Source organism: Balaenoptera acutorostrata, chromosome 9 (assembly GCF_949987535.1).
Source record: "Balaenoptera acutorostrata chromosome 9, mBalAcu1.1, whole genome shotgun sequence".
In the NCBI taxonomy this organism is placed as follows: domain Eukaryota; kingdom Metazoa; phylum Chordata; class Mammalia; order Artiodactyla; family Balaenopteridae; genus Balaenoptera; species Balaenoptera acutorostrata.
In genome coordinates, this window is record NC_080072.1 from 28,530,157 (window position 1) to 28,555,443 (window position 25,287).

The following is a 25,287-nucleotide window of genomic DNA, read 5'->3' on the forward strand; positions in this document are numbered from 1 at the left end:
TCAGTTTGGCACTTGCTGACCAAGAAGAGGAAATTGTATGACATCATTCTCTAATTCAGTCCCATATGAGCAATGTTGCATATTAAATCTGACTTCTTTATATAGAAAATGTCTTGAAAAATAAACAGATGCACTTTTGTTTGTAGGAATTTTATTTTTTAAAGAAGTTATTATACACTAGAATGATATATTTCTCATCCTGCACCACAATTGAGATTTGTTTTTTATAGCTTCAGTAAAATTAAAAGGTGACATTTATGGATATATATAGACTCCTGATTGGGAAAATTACTAGTAAGCTCAGAGGGCTTATAGATAATATAAAACTACATGTTGTTAGTAAAATTTCTTAGGAAAATATATGCTTGAACAGAATTTAAGCTGTGCTAAAATTTAAGAAATGCTAGGATATATGTATTTCTTTCAGTAGTAGTGATTTTCTTAACCAAGGTATAATTTATGTTCTTTAGCTCTCTCTAAGAAGATCTTTTAAATCCCCTAAACTGTCATATATTAAATTCAAAACATTTTTCATGATGGCCTTATTAATTTTTAGAGTGATAACATTTTGACCTCTTATTCACATTTATCTTAATTGAAGTATGGCTGATTTACAGTATTGTGTTAATTTCAGGTGAGCAGCGTATTGATTCGGTTTTTTTTGCAGATCACATTTCTATTATTCAACGATATCTTTATCTCCTATCATATGCTTGGCACTGTGCTCAGCTCTAAGGATACATGTGGTCTCTGCCCTCACACTGTTGCCAATCTGGTAGACATCTCTCCTGTTGTATTAATCTTTGAGAAAAGGTGCTGCAAATTCAGAAAATTAAAACTGAAACCGACATAATTTATGTTTGTCTAATCATTTTATCCTCAAGCTAACTATAATCCAATTAAAAGACAAAATTCAGAATTTTACAGATTTTGACCATTAGCATCACTATATTATGAATTGCAGATGTCTTACATAGACCACAAACATCCAAATTCCCCAGAATTCTTATGATTGGAATCACTTGCAATACCTGCTAATGTAGATGTCTGGGGGTCCAGACCTTCAGAATCAAAATCCCACAGGAGAGGGGCCTGGAGACCATTATTATTAAGCACCCATCCCAACATGCCCAAGAGTTTTTCACATTTTCTTATATAACCTGGGTGTAGGTGAAAGGCTAATGTGCACTGAACCACTTTTGGACTGCTGCCTTTGCGTGTTCTGCCCAGACCGTACAGCCCCTTGCTTTAGAATAGAGCATTACCTGACACCTCTTACTCTCAACCACTTATGCTTCTGTCAAATCTCAGAGGCAGTAGGAAAAGTCTTGTTTAACATCCCATTACACTTAATTTAATTCATTTGTCCTCTCTTTGTAAGGTTTCTAAATATTAATGAATACATGATTAGTTAATTTAGTCATGATTAACTTCATCACATTTTAGTTTTTCTTTCTTACTCAGACTTAGCTCAGAAAATCTGATATTCCTTAATAAAATTTCCTGGCTGTTTCAGAAACAGGTGCCTGAGGTTCCTAATTTTCCATGGTGTCTTTTCCCATCCCATCCTCTTAAACCTTATATTTAATTAAGCCCCCTTCTTTCTGTCTCACAGAGGATCATTTTGGGGGATGGAAATTTCTAGAATATTCTTATTGATCCTATTTATTCTCTAAAACTCTTAATCACTGTTGCCATTGGTTATACACATACACATGCACACGTGCGTGCACACTCACACACCCCACAGCACTTTGGGTACCAAAGAAATTAGTTGTCTTAGGAAAGGCTTTAGCTGCTGAGGTAGCAGTGATGGTAGTAGAGTGATAGAATCCTTAGAGTGTGTGCAGTCTTCCTGCCAGGCTGTGTGGAAAATGATACTTCTACTCGAAACCGACAAAACGTTTCAGTGTAGAGAAGAGTCGTCAATCTCTAAATTACATTTTCATTACAGACATAAAGGAGATGATTCTCAGAAGTGGGTGTTTGGAACTGACGGTTGCATTTATTCTAAGGTAAGGACAATAAGCAGAGCTTTATTCCTAATTTTTTCTTTTTTCAGATTCTCATAAAATGCACTGTCTATTGTTGAGATCAAGAAATGCTTTTTCTGAACAAATGATTTCACTCTGTTCCCAGGAATGTAGAATTTAACTCGGTTTAACTCAACACTTTCCTCTGAGGTTTTGCTTGACTTTAAAACAAGTTTTCCACAGCCAAATATAGTTTTCTCTAATTCATCGCTATGATACACCCTAGCATTTTCGGGCATCCGTTTCCTTTCTTCTATTTTTAAAATAAATTTATTATTTAAAAAAATTGAGCTATAATTGACACATAACACTGTGTTAAGTTTAAGGTGTACAACATGCTGCTTTGTTACATATATGTTGCAATACGATTACCCCATAGCATTAGCTAACACCTCTATCATGTCACATAATTATCGTTTCTTTTTTGTGGACGATAATCACTCTGTTGTGTATTAGATCTCCAAAACTTATTTATCTACTAGTTGCAAGTTTGTGCCCTTAAACAACATCTCCCTAATTCCTCCACCCCCCCTAGCCCCTGGTAGCCACCATTCTTCTCTCTGTTTCTTCAAGTTCAGCTTTTTCAGATTCCACATATGATATCATAACAGTATTTGTCTTTCTCTGTCTGACTTAATCTCACTCAGCATAATGCCCTCAAGGTTCATCCATATTGTCATAAATGGTAAAATTTCCCTCTTTCTCATGGCTTAATAATATTCCGTTGAGTGTGTGTGTGTGTGTATCACATTTTTTTCTGGTAGGCCATAAATGGTATCTTATTTTATTTATTTTCTTTCCAGTTTTATTGAGATATAGTTGACATACAGCACTGTATAAGTTTGAGGTGTACAGCGTACTGATTTGACTTACATACATCATGAAATGATGACCACAATGAGTTTAGTGAACATCGATCACCTCATGTAGACACAAAATAAAAGAAAAAAATTTTTCCTTCTGATGAGAAATTTTGGGATCCCCACTCTTAACAAGTTTCATATATAACAAACAGTAGTGTTAATTATATTTATCATATTGTGCATTAAATCCCTAGTACTTATTTATCTTATAACTGAAAGTTTGTACCTTTTGACCACTTCCCCCTCTCCCTACTCCCCACTTCTGGTAACTGCAAATCTCATCTGTTTTTCTATGAATTTGTTTGCTTGTTTGTTTGCTTTAGAAGTATAATTGACTACAACCCTATGTTAGTTCCTGATGCACAACATAGTGATTTGATATTTCTATACATTACAAAATGATCACCATGATAAGTCTACTTACCATCTGTCACCATACAAAAATATTATTATTGACTGTATTCTTCACACTGTACATTTCATACCTGTGACTCATTTATTTTGTAACTGGAAGTTTGTACCTTTTAGTCTCCCTTGCCTGAGGAGACATATCCAAAAAATATTGCTAAGACTGATGTCAAAGAATGTACTACCTGTGTTTTTTTCTTTATTCCTTCATCCATTGATGGACACCTAGGTTGCTTTCATAGCTTGGCTATTGTGAGTGATGTTGCAATAAACATGGGAGTGTAGATATCTTTTCGATATCCACATCAGCTTTCTTATTTATTAAAATGAAGAGATTGGCACTTTGGAAAACTGGCAATATCTACTAAAGTTGAGCATGTTTATGCAGCCCAGCAATTCCCCTATTAGTTTAATGCTAGACAGAAATACTTAACATATCTTAAGGAAAAATATATCTACCAAAATGTTAACAGCACTAATTGTAGTGCCTCAGTATGGAAATTACTGAAATGCTTATCAGCAGAATGGATAAATAAATTGTGGTATATATTTTCAATGAAATACTATATAACAGAGATGGAAAACTTCTGTAAAGGACCAGATATTAAATATTTGGAGCTTTGTGAGTGATATAATCTCTGTCCCAACTTCTTAACCCTTCCTTTGTAGCATGAAAGCAGCCGTAGAAAATGTGTGGCTGTGTTTCAATAAACCTTTATTTACAGAAACAAATGGTTGGTCATATTTGGCTCATGGGCCACAGTTTTCTGACCCTGGAGGATAGCAATGCCTATGGACAAATTACAATTACATATAACAACATATATGAGTCTCACAAATATAATGCTGAACAGAAAAAATCAGGAGGATACACAATGCATGACTGCAGTTGTTTAAATTTTAATGCCAGGCAAAGCAACAAAAATATTGTGTTAGAAGTCAGGAGAGTGGATATAACTGAAGGAGGTTAGAGAGTGAAAGGGGCCATGAGGAGCACTTAGGTGTGTTTTTCCCTTTCTTGACCTGGGTGGTTAGTTAAACAGGTATTCACTATGTGAAAATGAGTTGAATGTACACTTATGATTTTTGTATTCTTCTGTATGTGTATTGTCTTTGTAATTACTATGTTATACACCTGAAGCTAATGTAATATTGTAAATCAACTATACTTCAATTTAAAAAGTTTGCTTTAATAAAATGAGATTGTCCTTGAGTTCTCAAGATTTCCTTCCTGTTCTGTGATTACAAGTCTAAATGGAATATTAATCATCAAGATTTAAGAGAGGGAGGGGAGTAGCTTCAAGATGGCGGAAGAGTAAGACGCGGAGATCACATTCCTCCCCACAAATACATCAGAAATACATCTATGTGTGGAACAACTCCTACAGAACACCTACTGAACACTGGCAGAAGACCTCAGACCTCCCAAAAGGCAAGAAACTCCCCACGTACCTGGGTAGGGCAAAAGAAAAAAGAAAAAACAGAGACAAAAGAATAGGGAAGGGACCCACACCAGTGGGAGGGAGCTGTGAAGGAGGAAAGGTTTCCACACACTAGGAAGCCCCTTCGCGGGCGGAGACTGCAGGTGGCGGAGGGGGAAGCTTCGGAGCCATGGAGGAGAGCACAGCCACAGGGGTGCCGAGGGCAAAGTGGAGAGATTCCCGCACAGAGGAGCGGTGCCGAGCAGCACTCACCAGCCCGAGAGGCTTGTCTGCTCGCCCGCCGGGGTGGGCGGGGGCTGGGAGCTGAGGCTCGGGCTTCGGTCAGATCACAGGGAGAGGACTGGGGTTGGCTGCGTGAACACAGCCTGAAGGGGGCTAGTGCGCCACGGCTAGCCGGGAGGGAGTCCGGGAAAAAGTCTGGAGCTGCCGAAGAGACAAGAGACTTTTTCTTGCCTCTTTGTTTCCTGGTGCGTGAGGAGAGGGGATTCAGAGTGCCACTTAAAGGAGCTCCAGAGACGGGCGCGAGCCGCGGCTCTCAGCGCGGACACCAGAGGTGGGCATGAGACGCTAAGGCTGCTGTTGCCGCCACCAAGAAGCCTGTGTGCAAGCACAGGTCACTCTCCACACCTCCCCTCCCTGGAGCCTGTGCAGCCCGCTTCTGCCAGGGTCCCGTGATACAGGGACAACTTCCCCTGGAGAACGCACGGTGCGCCTCCAGCTGCTGCAACGTCACGCCGGCCTCTGCCACCGCAGGCTCGCCCCGCATCCGTACCCCTCCCTCCCCCCGGCCTGAGTGAGCCAGAGCCCCAAATCAGCTGCTCCTTTAACCCTGTCCTGTGTGAGCGAAGAACAGACGCCCTCAGGCGACCTACACGCAGAGGTGGGTCCAAATCCAAAGCTGAAACCCGGGAGCTGTGCGAAGAAAGAAGAGAAAGGGAAATCTTTCCCAGCAGCCTCAGGAGCAGCGGATTAAATCTCCACAATCAACTTGATGCACCCTGCATCTGTGGAATACCTGAAGAGACAACGAATCATCCCAAATTGAGGAGGGGGACTTTGGGAGCAACGATATATATATATTTTTTCCCTTTTTCTCTTTTTGTGAGTGTGTATGTATATGCTTCTGTGTGTGATTTTGTCTGTATAGCTTTGCTTTTACCATTTGTCCTAGGGTTCTATCTGTCCTTTTTTTTTTTAATATAGTTTTTAGCACTTGCTATCATTGGTGGATTTGTTTTTTGGTACAGTTGCTCTCCTCCTTCTTTCTTTTTTTTATTACTTAAAAACTTTTAAAAAATTTTTAATAATTATTTTTTATTATTTATTTTAATAACTTTATTTTATTTTTTTGTTTCTTTCTTTTTTTCTCCCTTTTATTCTGAGCCATGTGGATGACAGTGCTCTGGCCGGGCATCAGGCCTGTGCTTCTGAGGTGGGAGAGCTGAATTTACGACACTGCTCCACCAGAGACCTCCCAGCTCCACATAATATCAAAAGGCGAAAATCTCCCAGAGATCTTGATCTCAATGCCAAAACCCAACTCCAACCAACGACCAGCAAGCTACAGTGCTGGACACCCTATGCCAAACAAATAGTAAGACAGGAACACAACCCCACCCATTAGCAGAGAGGCTGCCTAAAATCATAATAAGGTCACAGACACCCCAAAACACACTACCAGATGCGGACCTGCCCACCAGAAAGACAAGATCCAGCCTCATCCACCAGAACACAGGCACTAGTCCCCTCCACCAGGAAGCCTACACAACCCACTGAACCAACCTAAGCCACTGGGGGCAGACACCAAAAACAACGGGAACTACGAACCTGCAGCCTGCAAAAAGAAGACCCCAAACACAGTAAGGTAATCAAAATGAGAACACAGAGAAACACACAGCAGATGAAGGAGCAAGGTAAAAACCCACCAGACCAAACAAATGAAGAGGAAATGGGCAGTCTACCTGAAAAAGAATTCAGAATAATGATAGTAAATGTGATCCAAAATCTCGGAAATAGAATGGAGAAAATACAAGAAACATTTAACAAGGACCTAGAAGAACTAAAGAGCAAACAAACAATGATGAACAATACAATAAATGAAATTAAATATTCTCTAGAAGGAATCAATAGCAGAATAACTGAGGCAGAAGAACAGTTAACTGACCTGGAAGAAAAAATAGTGGAAATAACTACTGCAGAGCAAAATAAAGAAAAAAGAATGAAAAGAATTGAGGACAGTCTCAGAGACCGCTGGGACAACATTAAACGCATCAACATTCGAATTATACAGGTCCCAGAAGAAGAAGAGAAAAAGAAAGGGACGGAGAAAATATTTGAAGAGATTATAGTTGAAAACTTCCCTAATATGGGAAAGGAAATAGTTAATCAAGACTGGGAAGTGCAGAGAGTCCCATGCAGGATAAATCCAAGGAGAAACATGCCAAGACACATATTAATCAAAGTATCAAAAATTAAATACAAAGAAAAAATATTAAAAGCAGCAAGGGAAAAACAACGAATAACATACAAGGGAATCCCCATAAAGTTAACAGCTGATCTTTCAGCAGAAACTCTGCAAGCCAGAAGCGAGTGGCAGGACATATTTAAAATGATGAAAGGGAAAAACCTACAACCAAGTTTACTCTACCCAGCAAGGATCTCATTCAGATTTGACGGAGAAATTAAAACCTTTACAGACAAACAAAAGCTAAGAGAATTCAGCAGCACCAAACCAGCTTTACAACAAATGCTAAATGAACTTCTCTAGGCAGGAAACACAAGAGAAGGAAAAGACCTACAATAACAAACCCAAAACAATTAAGAAAAGGGTAATAGGAACATATATATTGATAATTACCTTATGTAAATGGATTAAATGCTCTAACCAAAAGACACTGACTGGCTGAATGGATACAAAAACAAGACCCGTATATATGCTGTCTACAAGAGACCCACTTCAGACCTAGGGACACATACAGATTGAAAGTGAGGGGACGGAAAAAGATATTCCATGCAAATGGAAATCAAAAGAAAGCTGGAGTAGCAATACGCATATCAGAGAAAATAGACTTTAAAACAAAGACTATTACAAGAGACAAAGAAGGATACTACATAATGATTAAGGGATCAATCCAAGAAGAAGATACAACAATTGTAAATATTTATGCACCCAACATAGGAGCACCTCAATACATAAGGCAAATGCTAACAGCCATAAAAGGGGAAATTGACAGTAACACAGTCATACTGGGGGACTTTAACACCCCACTTTCACCAATGGACAGGTCATCCAAATTGAAAATAAATAAGGAAACACAAGCTTTAAATGATAGATTAAATAAGATGGACTTAATTGATATTTATAGGACATTCCATCCAAAAACAACAGAATCCACTTTCTTCTCAAGTACTCATGGAACATTCTCCAGGATAGATCATATCTTGAGTCACAAATGAAGCCTTGGTAAATTTAAGAAAATTGAAATCATATCAAGTATCTTTTCTGACCACAATGCTATGAGACTAGATATCAATCACAGAAAAAAAAACTAAAAAATACAAACACATGGAGACTAAACAATACACTACTAAATAACCAAGAGATCACTGAAGAAATCAAAGAGGAAGTTTAAAAATACCTAGAAACAAATGACAATGAAAACACGATGACCCAAAACCTATGGGATGCAGCAAAAGCAGTTCTAAGAGGGAAGATTATAGCAATACAATCCTACCTTAAGAAACAAGAAACATCTCAAATAAACAACCTAACCTTACACCTGAAGCAATTACAGAAAGAACAAAAAACCCCCAAAGTTAGCAGAAGGAAAGAAATCATAAAGATCATATCAGAAATGAATGAAAAAGAAATGAAGGAAACGATAGCAAAGATCAATATAAACTAAAAGCTAGTTCTTTGAGAAGATAAACAAAATTGATAAACCATTAGCCACACTCATCAAGAAAAAAAGGGAAAAGACACAAATCAATAGAATTAGAAATGAAAAAAGAGAAGTAACAACTGACACTGCAGAAATACAGAGGATCAAGAGAGATTACTACAAGCAACTATATGCCAATAAAATGGACAACCTGGAATAAACAGACAAATTCTTAGAAAAGCACAACCTTCCAAGACTGAACCAGGAAGAAATAGAAAATATAAACAGACCAATCACAAGCACTGAAATTGAAACTGTGATTAGAAATCTTCCAACAAACATAAGCCCAGGCCCAGATGGCTTCACAGACGAATTCTATCAAACATTTAGAGAAGAGCTAACACCTATCCTTCTCAAAGTCTTCCAAAATATAGCAGAGAGAGGAACACTCCCAAACTCATTCTACAAGGCCACCATCACCCTGATACCAAAACCAGACAAAGATGTCACAAGGAAAGAAAACTACAGGCCAATATCACTGATGAATGTAGATGCAAAAATCCTCAACAAAATACTAGCAAACAGAATCCAGCAGCACATTAAAAGGATCATACACCATGATCAAGTGGGGTTTATTCCAGGAATGCACGGATTCTTCAATATACGCAAATCAATCAACGTGATACATCATATTAACAAATTGAAGGAGAAAAACCATGTGATCATCTCAATAGATGCAGAGAAAGCTTTCAACAAAATTCAACACCCATTTATGATAAAAACCCTCCAGAAAGTAGGCATAGAGGGAACTTACCTCAACATAATAAAGGTCATATATGACAAACCCACAGCCAACATCGTCCTCTATGGTGAAAAACTGAAACTATTTCCACTAAGATCAGGAACAAGACAAGGTTGCCCACTCTCACCAATATTATCCAACATAGTTTTGGATGTTTTAGCCACAGCAATTAGAGAAGAAAAAGAAATAAAAGGAATCCAAATCAGAAAAGAAGAAGTAAAGCTGTCACTGTTTGCAGATGATATGATACTATACATAGAGTTTCCTAAAGATATTACCAGAAAACTACTAGAGCTAGTCAATGAATTTGGTAAAGCAGCAGGATACATAATTAATGCACAGAAATCTCTTGCATTCCTATATACTAATGATGAAAACTCTGAAAGAGAAATTAAGGAAACACTCCCTTTTGGCATTGCAACAAAAAGAATAAAATACCTAGGAATAAACCTACCTAAGGAGACAAAAGGCCTGTATGCAGAAAACTAGAAGACAATGATGAAAGAAATTAAAGATGATACAAACAGATGGAGAGATATACCATGTTCTTGGATTGGAAGAATCAACATTGTGAAAATGACTATACTACCCAAAACAATCTACAGATTCAATGCAATCCCTATCAAACTACCACTGACATTTTTCACAGAATTAGAACAAAAAATTTCACAATTTGTATGGGAACACAAAAGACCCCGAATAGCCAAAGCAATCTTGAGAAAGAAAAATGGAGCTGGAGGAATCAGGCTTCCTGACTTCAGACTATACTACAAAGCTACAGTCATCAAGACAGTATGGTAGTGGCACAAAAACAGAAATATATATCAATGGAACAGGATAGAAAGCCCAGAGATAAACCCACGCACGTATGGTCACCTTGTTTTTGATAAAGGAGGCAAGAATATACAATGGAGAAAATACAGCCTCTTCAATAAGTGGTGCTGGGAAAACTGGACAGCTACCTGTAAAAGAATGAAATTAGAACACTCCCTAACACCATACACAAAAATAAACTCAAAATGGATTAAAGGCCGAAATGTAAGGCCAGACACTATCAAACTCTTAGAGGAAAACATAGGCAGAACACTCTATGACATAAATCACAGCAAGATCCTTTTTGACCCGCCTCCTAGAGAAATGGAAATAAAAACAAAAATAAACAAATGGGACCTAATGAAACTTAAAAGCTTTTGCACAGCAAAGGAAACCATAAATAAGATGAAAAGACAACCCTCAGAATGGGAGAAAATACTTGTAAATAAAGCAACTGACAAAGGATTAATCTCCAAAATATACAAGCAGCTCATACAGCTCAATATCAAAAACAACAAACAACCCAATCCAAAAATGGGCAGAAGACCTAAATAGACATTTCTCCAACGAAGATATACAGATTGCTAACAAACACATGAAAGAATCCTCAACATCATTAATCATTAGAGAAATGCAAATCAAAACTACAATGAGATACCATCTCGCACCAGTCAGAATGGCCATCATCAAAAAAATCTACGAACAATTAATGCTGGAGAGGGTGTGGAGAAAAGGGAACCCTCTTGTACTGTTGGTGGGAATGTAAATTGATACAGCCACTATGGAGGACAGTATGGAGGTTCCTTAAAAAACTAAAAATAGAACTACCATGCTACCCAGCAATCCCATTACTGGGCATATACCCTGAGAAAACCATAATTCAAAAAGAGTCATGTACCACAATGTTCATTGCAGCTCTTTTTACAATAGCCAGGACATGGAAGCAACCTAGGTGTCCGTTGACAGATGAATCAATAAAGAAGATTTGGCACATATATACAATGGAATATTACTCAGCCATAAAAAGAAATGAAATTGAGTTATTTGTAGTGAGGTAGATGGACCTAGAGTCTGTCATACAGAGTGAAGTAAGTCAGAAAGAGAAAAACAAATACCGTATGCTAACACATATATATCGAATCTAAAAAAAAAAAAATGGTCATGAAGAACCTAGGGGCAGGACAGGAATAAAGACACAGACCTACTAGAGAATGGAGTTGAGGACACAGGGAGGGGGATGGGTAAGCTGGAACAAAGAGAGTGGCATGGACATATATACACTACCAAATGTGAAACCGATAGCTAGTGGGAAGCAGCCTCATAGCACAGGGAGATCAGCTCGGTGGTTTGTGACCACCTAGAGGGGTGGGATAGGGAGTGTGGGAGGGAAGGAGATGCAAGAGGGAAGAGATATGGGGATATATGTATATGTATAGCTGATTCACTTGGTTATAAAGCAGAAACTAACACACAATTGTAAAGCAATTATACTCCAATAAAGATGTTAAAAAATAAATTATCTTTAAAAAAAGTTAATAATGTGCAATAGTAATGTTTTACTTAAGTACTTGTATGATACCTGAGTGCACATGTTATTTCAACAATGATTGTGTTTGGCCAAGGTGGAGGCACTCTCTGTAAGGCTGTTTTAATATGTATACATTTGTGCTTAAATTGCATTGAATTAAAAGTAACTGATATTAAAAAAAAAAACAAAATGTAAGAGAGGCAAAAATTAGACTAATCACATGGTATCTGTTAGTGTTTGCCTCAGAATCCCACCATGATGATTTCAGAAATGCTAAGTTACTCAGGTGAATCAAACTGAAAATACATGGTATATTAATTTTTCAGGGCTGCTATAAAAAGCACCATAAACCAGCTGGCTTAAAACAACAGGAATTTTTTCTGTCACAGTTCTGGAGGCCAGAAGTCTGAAATCAAGGTGTTCCCCAGTGCTGTGTTCCATCCAGATGCTCTATGGGAAGATCCTTCCTTGCCTCTTTCACCTTCTGGTACCCAGACACTCCTTGATTTGTGGCAGCATAACTCCAGTCTCTGCCTCCATCTTCACATGGCCACCTCCCTCCATGTCTGAGTCCTCACATGGCATTGTCCTCTGTGTGTGTCTGGGTTCAAATTTCTCCGTTTTAATAAGGACACCAATCATATTGGATTAGAGCTCATCCTAATGACCTAATATTAATTTGATTACATCTACAGACACCTTATTTCCAAATAAGGTCACATTTACAGTACCAAGGGTTACGACTTCAAGGTACTTTTTGCAGGGGACATCATTCAACCTGTAACACATAGCATGGTAGTTATCAATTTATTCCCTCACAGTGCCAGATCCACCATTCATTGCCTGGCATCTGCCTTGGGCAGCTTCACAGAGGAGTACTGCCAGCGGGCACCTTCTTGTGAATGGTTTCCTTAAGCATATTCCTTGTGAGTGGCTTTTTAGTGAAGTGTTGTCAACTAGGCACCTCCCTGTGGTTGGCTTCCCCTGGTGCTCCAAAGGCACATTAACAGTGACTCCTACTGGTGCACTCCCTCGGGGACTTCCTCAACATCCAGTGAGCCACAGCTCTGCCCTCAATGTGGTCTGGATCTCAGCGTTGGGTCAGGCCTCTTCGCTGGGCATTCTGTCTCAGGCCTAGGAGTACTGGGCTCCCTATATCTGCTATTCATGTATTCTTTAGTGTTTTGTTTAACTCTTGCTAACCAGTTTCCTGTCACTATAATCGTCTGCTACTAATCATTTATATTAAACTTTCCTGTTCAAAATACTACATGGTTTCTATCTCCTTATTAGACCCTGACTAATAAACATGGTACCTTTATTTCTGTAGTGTTCTAGAAGTTGAGCTGTTATTCCATGGCAACCCTCATCATTTTAACAGTTTCGAGCGTTTTATACAATTTAAGTTTAAAAATGATCATAACAGCATTTCCCTGAGTAGTTAAAATCCCAACCCCATTCACTAACTCGATCAGGACTATGCACTTTCAGCTCTGTTCCTAAGCAGACATTCTGACCTGGTCATCAAATGCCAAAGCATTTTAATAATTACCTTTAACTTCATTCTGAGATTCATCCCAGCTTTCCCCTTCTCTCATTTCTGACCCCACTACATTACCCACTCAGAGTGAGGTTCTAGGTTGTTGGAGAGGGAGCTTGTACATCTTGGTTAAAAAAAAAAAAAAAAAAAAAAAAAGTGGAATTTTGAGACTGTATCAAAATATCCCTGCAGCTCCTTGGCCTGTACCTGCACATGAGGACTTCGTTCTGAGACATACCTAAATAGAGCTGACTCCTATTGCCCAAGAACATAATTATGTCTTATATAAGTATTGCCCTTCCCACCAACAGACATAGAAGAGCAGGACCAAGGTTTAAGTGTATTCTTTTCTCTCTCAAAATTCAGGTACCTAAAATCCACTTCTACTCTGCTGTCCTTTTTACCTCTCCTTTTCTTGCAACTTATAATTTTCTAATTTTTCACAACACTTCTATTGTGAGCTAGCAAATAATGTATACTTTTGTGTTTCAAACACAAATTATTTTTGAGACTTTTGATTCTAAATTTTTTAATGTTCTGTTCACAAACACGATTGCTGATTTTTTAAAGTTACAGTTCTTCTAGATTCATAGAGCAAAACTATTTATTAATGAGGCATTTCATTCTTTTAGAGGTTTAAAAATTTTGATTAGATCTAAATTTAGTCATCCAAAACTATATCCATCTAGTTAAGGCTAAAATGGAGTATAATTTGATAATTATTTGCTGCTGGATCATAAATGGAGCTCATTCCATTCATTAAAAAAAGACAGAATTACTGTGTTAGGATGTTAATAACTAATCTTGGCTCCACCACTTATTTGCTGTGTGGCCTTAGGCAAGTCATTTAACCTTTCCAAGCTTTACATTATTTGTCTACAAAATATAGCTATAATACTAGTATTTTAAGTATCAGGCACAGATTCTGGCCTATTGATAGACACTGGCATATCAGTTCTGGCTAAACGATCATTTGTAACTATTAATGATAATAATAATGAACAAGTTTAAATACAATATTGCATTTTGTTATATTGTATTTACTTGGATACTATTTTTCTTTTGTTTTATTTTTAAAGTTAACCGTTTCTCTATTCATTTGCAAAAAACAAAGTTAGATTACTTTTTTTATACAATTCACCAGTTTCAGCTAAATTAAAGATTTAAACTTAAACATGGAACCATAAAAATATCTAGAAGAAACCATGAATTAAATCATCTAACCCAGAGTAGTGGTGAGTAGACATCTTTATGTGCATGCAAACAAGGATAGAATCCATAAAGGAAAAGACTAATGGCTTTGAGTACATAAAAAATTTAAAACCTTCTAAATCTAAAATAGCATTAGCAAAAGTGAATAGGAAAATATGACAAACAGGGAAAAATCTTTGCAATATAAATGTCAGAGAATGGGATAATACTTTTAATATATAATAAGCCTGATATAGCAATAGAAAAGGATAAACATGTCAATAGAAAAATGAGCAAAAGACATGAAAAGGAAATACATGACAGAAGAAAAATTAAAAGAGCCAAACCAAATAAAAAAGTTCAGCTTCACTAGGAATTAAATAAACGTAAGCAATGGATAGTATTTTCTCTCTATTAATTATGGAGAGATATAAAACTAGGAATATCCAATGTTGATGAAGATGTGAGAAAACAAACATACTCATTCCTTTCTTTGTATTTGTTTTTTGGGGTTTTTTTTGTATTTTATTGGTATTAGTATCTACTGCTGTGTAACAAATTACCTCCAAACATAGTAACTTAAAACAACAAACATTTATTATCTCACAGTTTCTGTGGTGGAATCTGGGAGTGGTTTAGTTGGGTAGTTCTAACTCAGAGTCTCTCATGAGGCTGCAGTCAAGGTGTCAATGGAGGCTACAGTTATCTGAGGCTTGACTAGGCTGGAAAATCTGCTTCTAAGCACACTTAGGTTGTCCAGAGGCTTCAGTTCCTTGGCACATGGCTTCTCTGTAGTGCTGTTTACAACATCAGCTAGTGATCCAAGAGAGCAAGAGAGGAAGAGAACAAAATGGAAGCTGTACTTTTTCTCATAACCTAATGTCAGAAGTAACCTAATACCACTTCTGCCATCTTCTTTGGTCACATAGGCCTATCCTGGTATAATGTGGGAGGGGACTACACAAGGGTATGACTACCAGGAGGCAAGGAACAGTGAGGGCAATCTAGGAGACTGGTACAGTATTTCTAAGGGTCAGTGTAGCAATATTTATCAAAATCTGTAAAAAAATACTTATTTCTTTTGACTCAGAAATTCCACTTACCACAACTTAACCCAAGGAATCAATCAGTGGTGTATACTGTAGTGTATCTTTCAGGATGTTCATTAGAGCATTGTTTATAATAGTGAAAATTGAAAACAGGTTAAGTAACCAACAATGAGACTATAAATATATTATGGTATGTCTTTATTATGGATAATATATTGGCATTACAAATAATGGAGAATAATTTATGATAGAGGAAAATGGTAATGTTGTGATTTGAGAAAAATCAGGTAAGAAAACAATATTATTTATTTATTTATATTGTATCAAATATGAGTGTGTGTGTGGAAAACAAAACTGGAAGTTTATACATAGGACAGGTGGTAGGAGACTGGATAATTATTTTCTTTGAGTTTTTCTGTATTTTCTGTTTTCCATAAAAAGCATTTATAATGAGGAAAAAAGAAACACTTTAAAAAACTATGCCTGATCATGTGCTGACCAAGAGGAGATAGCGTTTAAAACATTCCAGGTGTACAGAAGATGTGGTGCATATATACAATGGAATATTACTCAGCCATAAAAAAGAATGAAAATAATGCCATTTGCAGCAACATGGATGGACCTAGAGATTACCATACTAAGTTAAGTAAGTCAGACAGAGAAAGACAAATATCATATGATGCCGCTTATATGTGGAATCTAAAAAAGGTACAAATGAACTTATTTACAAAACAGAAATAGAGTCACAGATGTAGAAAACAAACATGGTTAGTGGGGGAGGGAGGCGATAGATAAATTGGGAGATTGGGATTGACATATACACAGTATTCTATATAAAATAGATAACTAATAAGGGCCTACTGTATAGCACAGGGAACTCTACTCAATACTCTGTAATGACCTATAAGGGAAAAGAATCTAAATAAAAGTGGATATATGTATATGTATAACTGATTCACTTTGCTGTACAGCAGAAACGAACACAACATTGTAAATCAACTATACTCCAATAAAAATTTTTAAAAAAATAAAGCATTCCAGGTGGCAGTCTGCTGACCCACCGCTATATTTCCAATGAGGACATAAATATTCCTGTGGAGCCCCAAGTTAGGTCAAATTTGTGGCCTTTCTTATGTACATGGAGGGAATATCTTGGGAGTGATAAAGATGATTCCCCAACCCTATTAGCTTGAAAAAAATCTCATAAATGAATGCGATCCTTTTTAGCAGCTAGAGACTTGCCATTGTATCCTGAGGGTGAATTTTGGTCAGTGTGAAATTCTGAGCCAGTTCTTATGCAGCAGTCTTCAATAGGACACTTCTCCCTCAAGGAAGTGGAACTTACAATCCTAAAGCTGATAAATAGCACAGTTGGAATTTGAAACAAGAATAGGACTGTAGGATGTTAATCAATATGTACAATATGTACTGAGGGTACTATTTAAAGTTTTTGAAGTGGGAATGATGTAATCAAAGATGTATTTTATTACAATTTATCTTGAGGTGGTAAAAAGTGGATTAGAATGAGAAGAATGCAATGAAGCCCAAAGGGCTGATGAACTTGGAAAATAATGAGGGTTAATACATTAAAGGTCAAGTTAGGGTGATGTGCAGATGCACTGGAAGGGAGGAAAAGTCAAAAGATTAGGCTGTTGACTTCCTAGAAGACAAGATTACAATTCCAGATTTTGGAGGAGGGAGTTGTTTATACTGGTGGCCTGATGATTGAACTAGTAGGTACCTAGTTAGAGAGCAAGATAACTTGGTCTTGGAGTAGAGAATAATAAAGTACCATGGTATCAAAATGTTTGAATAGTCATCACATAGGGTTTAGAATGATTCCAAAGGGAAAATGCTAGAACAACTCATAAATGTCTCCAAATGCATCGTGTTACTTGTGTATGTCTGCCAACTCTTTGCTAGACTGTCAACTCTAGGAAGCAAAGCCCATGAGTGTTTTTTGTTTTTTCTTTTTTGGTCTCTACTTCTGCTATGTCTGTCAGGATGTTAGACGCATCATGGCTCTACCTTTTGGGCCCTTCTTTATCCATCTCATTGGATATATATTAAATTTCCCCATGTTCTAGGTACACATTCTTTCCAGTAAGAGGGCAATACACCTCAAAAGTAAACTTATGTAAAATGTATTTACCTCTATTAGAGGATGGGAAACATGAAACTACCATCACAATATAAGGGATTGGAATATATTCAATATTATATCCTACTACTCATGTTCCCTCTCATATTGAAAATACTGTGATCTTTGTTGCTGAATTTTGGCTTTGATACTTTACTGTAGGACCAATGTAAAATAATCTATTTCCCTTTGCCCATCATATTCACTTCAGCTGAATTGTCTTAGATATTTCTAAGACAATAAGAACTGACACAAGAGAAAATAATATAATGAAATAGATGTGACACAGGCTTCAAGGTAAAATAAGAATCCTAATTTTTTTAAATAAAACTTCTTTTTGTAATGTTTTTGGGTTAGCTTAGTGATTCAAAAATCTCTTTCCAAGATTATCTGACTAGTATATTCAGTGAAGACACTATTTTAAATTGGGCCTTTTTAAAAAGTATTTTTTAATAGAAGAATAAATGCACATATAGAAATTAATATTTGAAAAAATATACTAATTAGAAGTAAAGTCTCTTTCTCTCAAACTTTAATCCTATTTCTCAGTTATTCACTAATAGCAGGCTTTTGAGTATATTCTCAGAAATTATACATATATTTCTATGTATAGTAGGGTTTCTGCTTAAGTAATATAAGTAGTATATGTTAGTTATGAAAAAACCCTCTAATAATTCAGAACTGAATAAGCAAAAGTACCTCTTTAACCTATTCCTCAAAGATTATCATTAATTGTTTCTGATTAATTATATATATTATATGTAATCATATATATTAAATCTAATTATGTATGTATATGTATATGTGTATAAGTAAATTATATATATTATATGTAAAACTTTGTGACCTATCTGTTCCATTCAGTAACATGTTGTGGCCATCTCTCCATATTGACATTCACATCTACTTTATCTCTTAAAGTTTCCCTGATGATAACACATTTAGACAAGTAAGAACCATGCTGCAGTGAACAATGTATGTATGTGTATGTTTGTTAAGTCAAAGGGAATGCATATTAAAATTCTGTTAGTCATTTATTGATTAATTCAACAAAAATTTCTACTTACTGTGCTTTTAATTTGTATTTTTTACCTTTCTTCCTGACTTTTTTTTGAATCCCCTCCCTCTTTTTTTCCTCTACTTGTTCATAAGGTATACTGTGTATTTCTATTTTTTTATTGAATCTCTTACATTAAAAAATAGCTTTATTGAAATGTAATTAACATACCATACAATTCACCTATTTGAAGTGTGCCGTTCAATATTTTTCAGTATATTCACAGGGTTTTGCATCCATTACCACAACCTAATTTTAGAACATTCATCTTTAGTTGTACATTTTCTAACAAAGTTTAAAGTTATTTAATATCTCTTTTTCTAGAATAATATAAGAACCTTAGTGCTCTTTAATTATCCACTGGACACCTCCCCATATTTTTTGTTAAAACTTTAGTTCCACACTTTAAAAAAGAAGTTTATATAATACTTGAGGCAGCATATCTAGGATTAACTAGTAAACAAGCTGGAGGGGCAAGTTGCTTTAACCTCCCTGTGTTTGTTTCCTCGTCTTTAAAATGGGAACAATAGTCATACCTATTTCAAAGAGCTGTTGTAAGGATTAAAATGTAAATATGTTGTTATGTGGGAAATTACTTTGATGCAATGGTAAACTCCAAGTATGCTCCTAGATAGGCTATCCTTGAGTTCATGGAACAGAAAGGTGCACAGACCAAATTAAAATATTCCGATCACGATTTATTAAATCAATTTAAAACACAAAATAAAATGTATGGGAAGAGAGATGGGTTAGGTTAACATGCTTAAAGTGCAGTGGGTTGAATGGCCACATTACCTGAATCTCTGCAGTATCGGCATATCCTTTCTGTGTTGCATCACCCTTCCCTGCTGCTGATGTGGTTACAAGGACCAGAGTGGAAATTTGAGCAAGAGGGTTTAACAGATGAAACGTGTGTGAAGCAATGATGCACACTTGCTCCAGGACAGAGCTGGTTGCAAGTACACTTGGCCAAAGCTGTGCTCCCCAGGTAGCCTATGGGCAGCTGTGGATTTTATCCAGCAGAGGATCCAAAATGAGAGTCAGCAATGGGTGACCAGTTAAAGATCTCATGATTATTGTGTCTCATGTGCTTAATTTATATGTAGTGTATCATAAATATTTGTTGTTTTGCTTGTTATTTGGTAAGTCATGACTGTTTTGTCTTTCTACCCCTTTCTATCTATGTTCATAGACATATGCTCTAATAGCTTTCTGTCTGACACTTCTCAGGTTACTAACTTACTAATCTATGCTTAATGCAGCTAATGAATCTCATTCATCCTATTTGTTTTCTTATCTTCTGTGGCAGAATTGAATATTCCCAAAAAATAGAGCAACTGCATGTTACATGTACATAATGTGTTTACAGTAATACCTTTTATGTGGAAATAACTCAATAAATGTTAGACATTGTTATCAGTATATAAGATGGCTTGAATATTTAGCAACCTAGTTAAACTTGAGCAGATCAAACAACAAATTAGAAATCTTCCTATGAAAGTTATTTGGCTTGATTTTGATCTGAAATTGACAATAAAGTACAAAGCTCATTAGCCAGACCTTTTTCCTATTAATCTAATTTATCCTCCCATCATTCCAGTTGTATAGATATTTTGCTGTTGCTTATAAGGCTGGTACTACTTTCAATTTTTGTTTTTCCTTTCCTACAGGCTTATCCTCAGTTTGTTCTGACCTACCTAGAGGAGCTAAATGCACAAGATGTGACCCAGACAGAGTATCACCTTCACCATGGTGCCTGGACCACAGCTCATCAGGAGCATGGCAGCAGCTTAGCAGAAGAGGTCAGTGTAGTGAGCCAGAGGCAAGACAGAAATAGATCTCTATGATGTATTTTGAAAAGAGAAAAAATGTTTGGGTTGTTTTCAGGAGGCAAAAACGAATTCACAAATTAGGGTTATTGATATTTAATACACGTTATATAAACATCTGTTTGCACATTTATATTTAGATAAACATCTATATGTATATTTATATAAACATTATTTTATTAAATAGATGGTGACACATTAGCTTTTCTTAGGACTGCTTTCTTTTGTTCTGACCACATACCAATGGTTTATGTGCTGGATGAAGAAGGCTGAAGGAACCATGAAAAGTGTGATGTTAAATTTTTGGCATATATAGTTTAGATATTTCCACTCAATGAAAATTAGCTACATTATTCCTATATTTCATTTATTAGGTTCTGCAAAAAAGTGCCAGTATCCCTGGTCTGAAGCAGCTGCCAGAGCCTTCAGAGACCCACTTAATGCCAGAAGGTTCTCTTGGGGAGACAGGGGAGCTGACAGTGGCACTGGTGAAGAAACTGGAAGAGAAACATCCTAAGGCTTCTGCTCAGAGGTAGGGCACTGACAGAATGGAGCTTTATTGCTCAATGACATTCGATGTTTTCCTTCAGTTTCACGTAAGATTGATTTCTTGAAGATTATTGAAATATCTCAAAAGCCCTTTGGCTTTCAAGCACAGTAGTTTTCGGGTCACATTTGATGAAGAGAGGTGACATTTATGTGTATTTCATTAAAGATTGATGTACAGTATTGTTTATAAGTATACTCAGGAAGGGTTGCTATCTTGGGATCTCACTAAAATATTCTGGAATAACATAATTAGGGTAAGGTAGTACTGAGCATATATCTAATTGTGAGAATACCAAAAGGTCTTAAAGAAGGACACACTCATAGACAATCCTTTCTATGTTCCACGAGGAGAATATTATGTTTAGACCTGGGGATACGTGCACAGTAGATGGTCTTAAGTAGTGATAATTTAACAAATTGACATAGTTACATTACTGGAATAAAACTAACATCAATGATTTTGCTAACCAACTGAAGATCATCCTTGATTGGAAAATGGAAATTATTTCTCTGATCCTCTTTATTTAACTGGAAAACTAAAGTTTATTCTTATTATTATTTTGTTGGGCTTGGTGTTGTAAATCACAGTGACTTTATAAACTGTAATTTTAATATACAATTGTTTGAAATTAATTATTGATTGAAGTACTCTTAAAGGAGTAATACAGTTCTTATAATACTCAGTAAAGTTCAAGATAATTCCTAAGTTTAAATATTCTAATGGTACATAAAAATGTCAATTGCATGAAAAAAGAGAAAAAAAGCTCTAAATTTCTTTTTTAAAAAGTTTTTTTCATCTTTATTGAGATATAGTTGACATATAACATTGTGTAAGTTTAAAGTGTACAATATAACTTTATTTCAATTAAAAGCTATCTTATATTCTTAAATTACATATTCCTGTTTCAGATTTTGATAGGAGGGGAATATTTTTTCCCTAATAACAAAAGTGACTCTTCAATTTATTGTCTCTCTAAATTATTTATCCCTTAAATCCTTCGATTTTGTTGTTTTGAGTAAGATAGGGCAGAAACAAAGCAACAAATTTAGTATCTTACTGTATTATAGTATGGGGGTGTCCTGGACCTGTATGAAAACCAGAGTTCCAATCTTCCACCCCCCAATACTTGTTTTTCAGTCGTACATAAGGTTCTCGACTCTCTGATGCTCCACAACACAATCACAAGGCCGCAGCTATGCAGCCAGGCCAGGTCACTAGAATATAAGTCCCTTGGGAGCAATCTTTGAAGTTTTCATGTAAAACACTGGGGTAGCTGAGGAACTCAAATACGGTTTCATGAGGTCATTGTTGACCTATCTCTCTAGGCTCACTCGGCAGCCATTTGTACTCTCTCCTTCTTGAGAGAATGCTGGGGGCTTGTCGTTTTCCAGGGTTCTGTTCAAGGAGGCACAGTTTCCTCCTGCTCTCAAATTTCTGAAATCTATATGGGGCTTTTGTGTTTGTCGCATGCTGGCGCTGGTGGGTCACTGTGCAGGAACCCACCCCAGTGATAATTCATTTACATTCCTATGACTTGCCCAGACTGGAATTTTTTTTTTTTTTTTTTTTTTTGGGTGGCGGAGCAGGGACGGTTGGCCACGGGGTGTGTGCTCCTCTGTACCTGGAAGGATGCAGCCAACTCTGCCCTCAGGTGGCACTCCCATTCCAGGGACCTGGGCCAAAGTCCAGGCCTAGAGGGTGGGAGTTGGACATTTGCCTGTGTTTTGCAAGTGAAATGATTCAGGAGGAAAGTGCTTCTGCGGGCAGGAGTCCTGTGATGTGTCATCCCCTTCCCCTACACTCACTGGGCTGGACAGGGCCTCTCAGAGCCCCAGGCCGGCACCCTGCCCTCCCCACTGAGTGTCGTGGACACAGGGCAAGCTCGGAGAAGAGCAGGGGCCGGCGGTCCCCTTGGTGGGGCTTTTTTTTTTTTTTTTTTTTAACATCTTTATTGGAGTATAATTGCTTTACAGTGGTGTGTTAGTTTCTGCTTTATAACAAAGTGAATCAGCTATACGTATACATATATCCCCATATCTCCTCCCTCTTGCGTCTCCCTCCCACCCTCCCTATCCCACCCCTCTAGGTGGTCACAAAGCACCGAGCTGATCTCCCTGTGCTATGCGGCTGCTTCCCACTAGCTATCTGTTTTACATTTGGCAGTATATGTATGTCCATACCACTCTCTCACTTCGTCCCAGCTTACCCTCCCCCCTCCCCGTGTCCTTAAGTCCATTCTCTAGGTCTGCGTCTTTATTCCTGTCCTGCCCCTAGGTTCTTCAGAACCTTTTTTTTTTTTATATTCCATATATATGTGTTAGCATACGGTATTGGAATTTTTTTAATTTTTATTTTTATTTATTTATCTATTTTTTTGATGGTTGAGGGCTTTGGGTAGTTTAGAGATTTTTCTAATGTATTCTGTTGTTATCTTCCCTGAAGCAGTGTAATCTGATGATGGAACTTTGGAGAAAAGAATATAGTATTAGGAAATGTGAGGCCAAAAAAACCCAAAACAAACAAAGCTGTTAATATCAGTTAACATACCACAATACTGTTTGAGTTGTTAGAATTAAATGTCTTTAAATTTCAGGAATGTAGTAAGCACTCAATAGGTAGAGTTGTGAAAATGTTCTGAAAACAAGTAGGGGTAGAAAAGAGTTGTTAATGGGGGTTGTATTGATTTGTGATTTTTAGTCAATAGAAATTGACTGGTAAATATATTTTGGATTTTATTTAATAAGAAATTTCCCAGGGCCCTTTTCTTAGTGAGGGTTCCTCAGGGTTTGTGTCTTAGGCTACAGCAACTTTTCCAGCCTTCTTTTTTCTCTTAAAGCCACAGGGATTTATCTGCATTCTCTCCACCCACACAATTTACCACAATAGGTGTAATTTCAGTTTCTCTCCTTCTCTTTCTGTTCCTTAACAAAGTTATTTTGAGTAAAGAGTTAGTACTTAGAGCAATTACTTTCCTCCCATTTTGGAAGACGTTGTTGGACAAAATTAGAACATGGTACCGAACTTGACATATTGACTACTTTGAACCTTAGGTTGTCTTGTTAGGTTTGTGTGCTTTCCAAATATAAGAGAATCAGTGCATTATATTATCACAGCTTTAAAAGAGGGCTTCACATTGTCTTGCTTTTATTAATGATGATTTTATGAAATAAAGAATAAAATCACTGCAAGAAATAAAGAAATAATGTGAAATGATATGAGTTGTGAAAACTGGAAAAAGAAATAGAACTTTAGAATACCAGGGAAAACATTAATGAGCATATAGTCTGAAAAAAAGAATATATAATTGAATAAAAAGATATGAAGATATAAATGTATGTACTTCTTTAGAAGTAGCCAAGGAAGGAGAGAATCAGAAGTAGCCAAATTTGGGGAAAGACACAGAGATAGGTAGCTACTGGCAGGTAACAAGTGAAAAGGAAAGATAACATTTGATTATTAATAACGTATACTGACTTTGCTTAAGTGCTTTATGTGCATTATTTTCCAATAACCTGTGAGAAACTGGGTCCACTTGACTGCATGCAGTAAAGCCAATCTATTCACACCGGGTTGTGGTGAAGGAAAATGCAGTATTTATTGCAGGGCACCAAGCAAGGAGTCCAGGGCAGCTAGTGCTCAAAACACCCAATGGGTTTCAGGAAAACATTTTTAAAGGCCAGGTGAGGGAGGAGAGTTGCAGGGTATGTGATCAGCTTGTGCACAGTTCTCTGATTGGTTGATGGTGAGGTAACAGGGCTGTGTCATATTATCAATCCTCAGGCTTCAGTAGGTCTGGGAGCTACATGCTCATGGTCATCAGGAAGTTAATTTCTTCCATTTGGTGGGGGTTTTAGCATCTGCAAAACAAAAAACAACTCAGGAAATGTGCATCAGATACTATTATCTAGGTACTTCAGAGAAGAAATGAAGCAAGAGGATGTGGGGGGAGGGGTCTGTCACAGGAAGGCCCCATAGTGTCCTGCTCCCGTTACAGTATGTAAAACAGAGGTATTAATCTCTGTATTACTGATAAGGAAACTTAGGCACAGAGAGATTAAGTTACTTTGCTAAGGCCTTCCAGCTAGTAATTTAAGGCAGGCCTATCTGCACCTTAAGTGTTATTCTTCGCCTCTATATTGTTCTGCCTGACCATTCATGTTC

The 25,287-nt window shown here is 36.9% G+C and overlaps 1 protein-coding gene across 1 annotated transcript in view; it reads left to right on the forward strand.

Annotated features, from left to right (window-relative positions):
- DCDC1 (doublecortin domain containing 1) overlaps window positions 1-25,287 on the forward strand; it is a 481,625-nt gene that overhangs the window by 287,185 nt on the left and 169,153 nt on the right. The window contains 3 exon segments of the mRNA XM_057552454.1: window positions 1,955-2,015; window positions 20,418-20,549; window positions 20,951-21,108. Coding sequence (XP_057408437.1) covers window positions 1,955-2,015; window positions 20,418-20,549; window positions 20,951-21,108 — 351 coding nt within the window.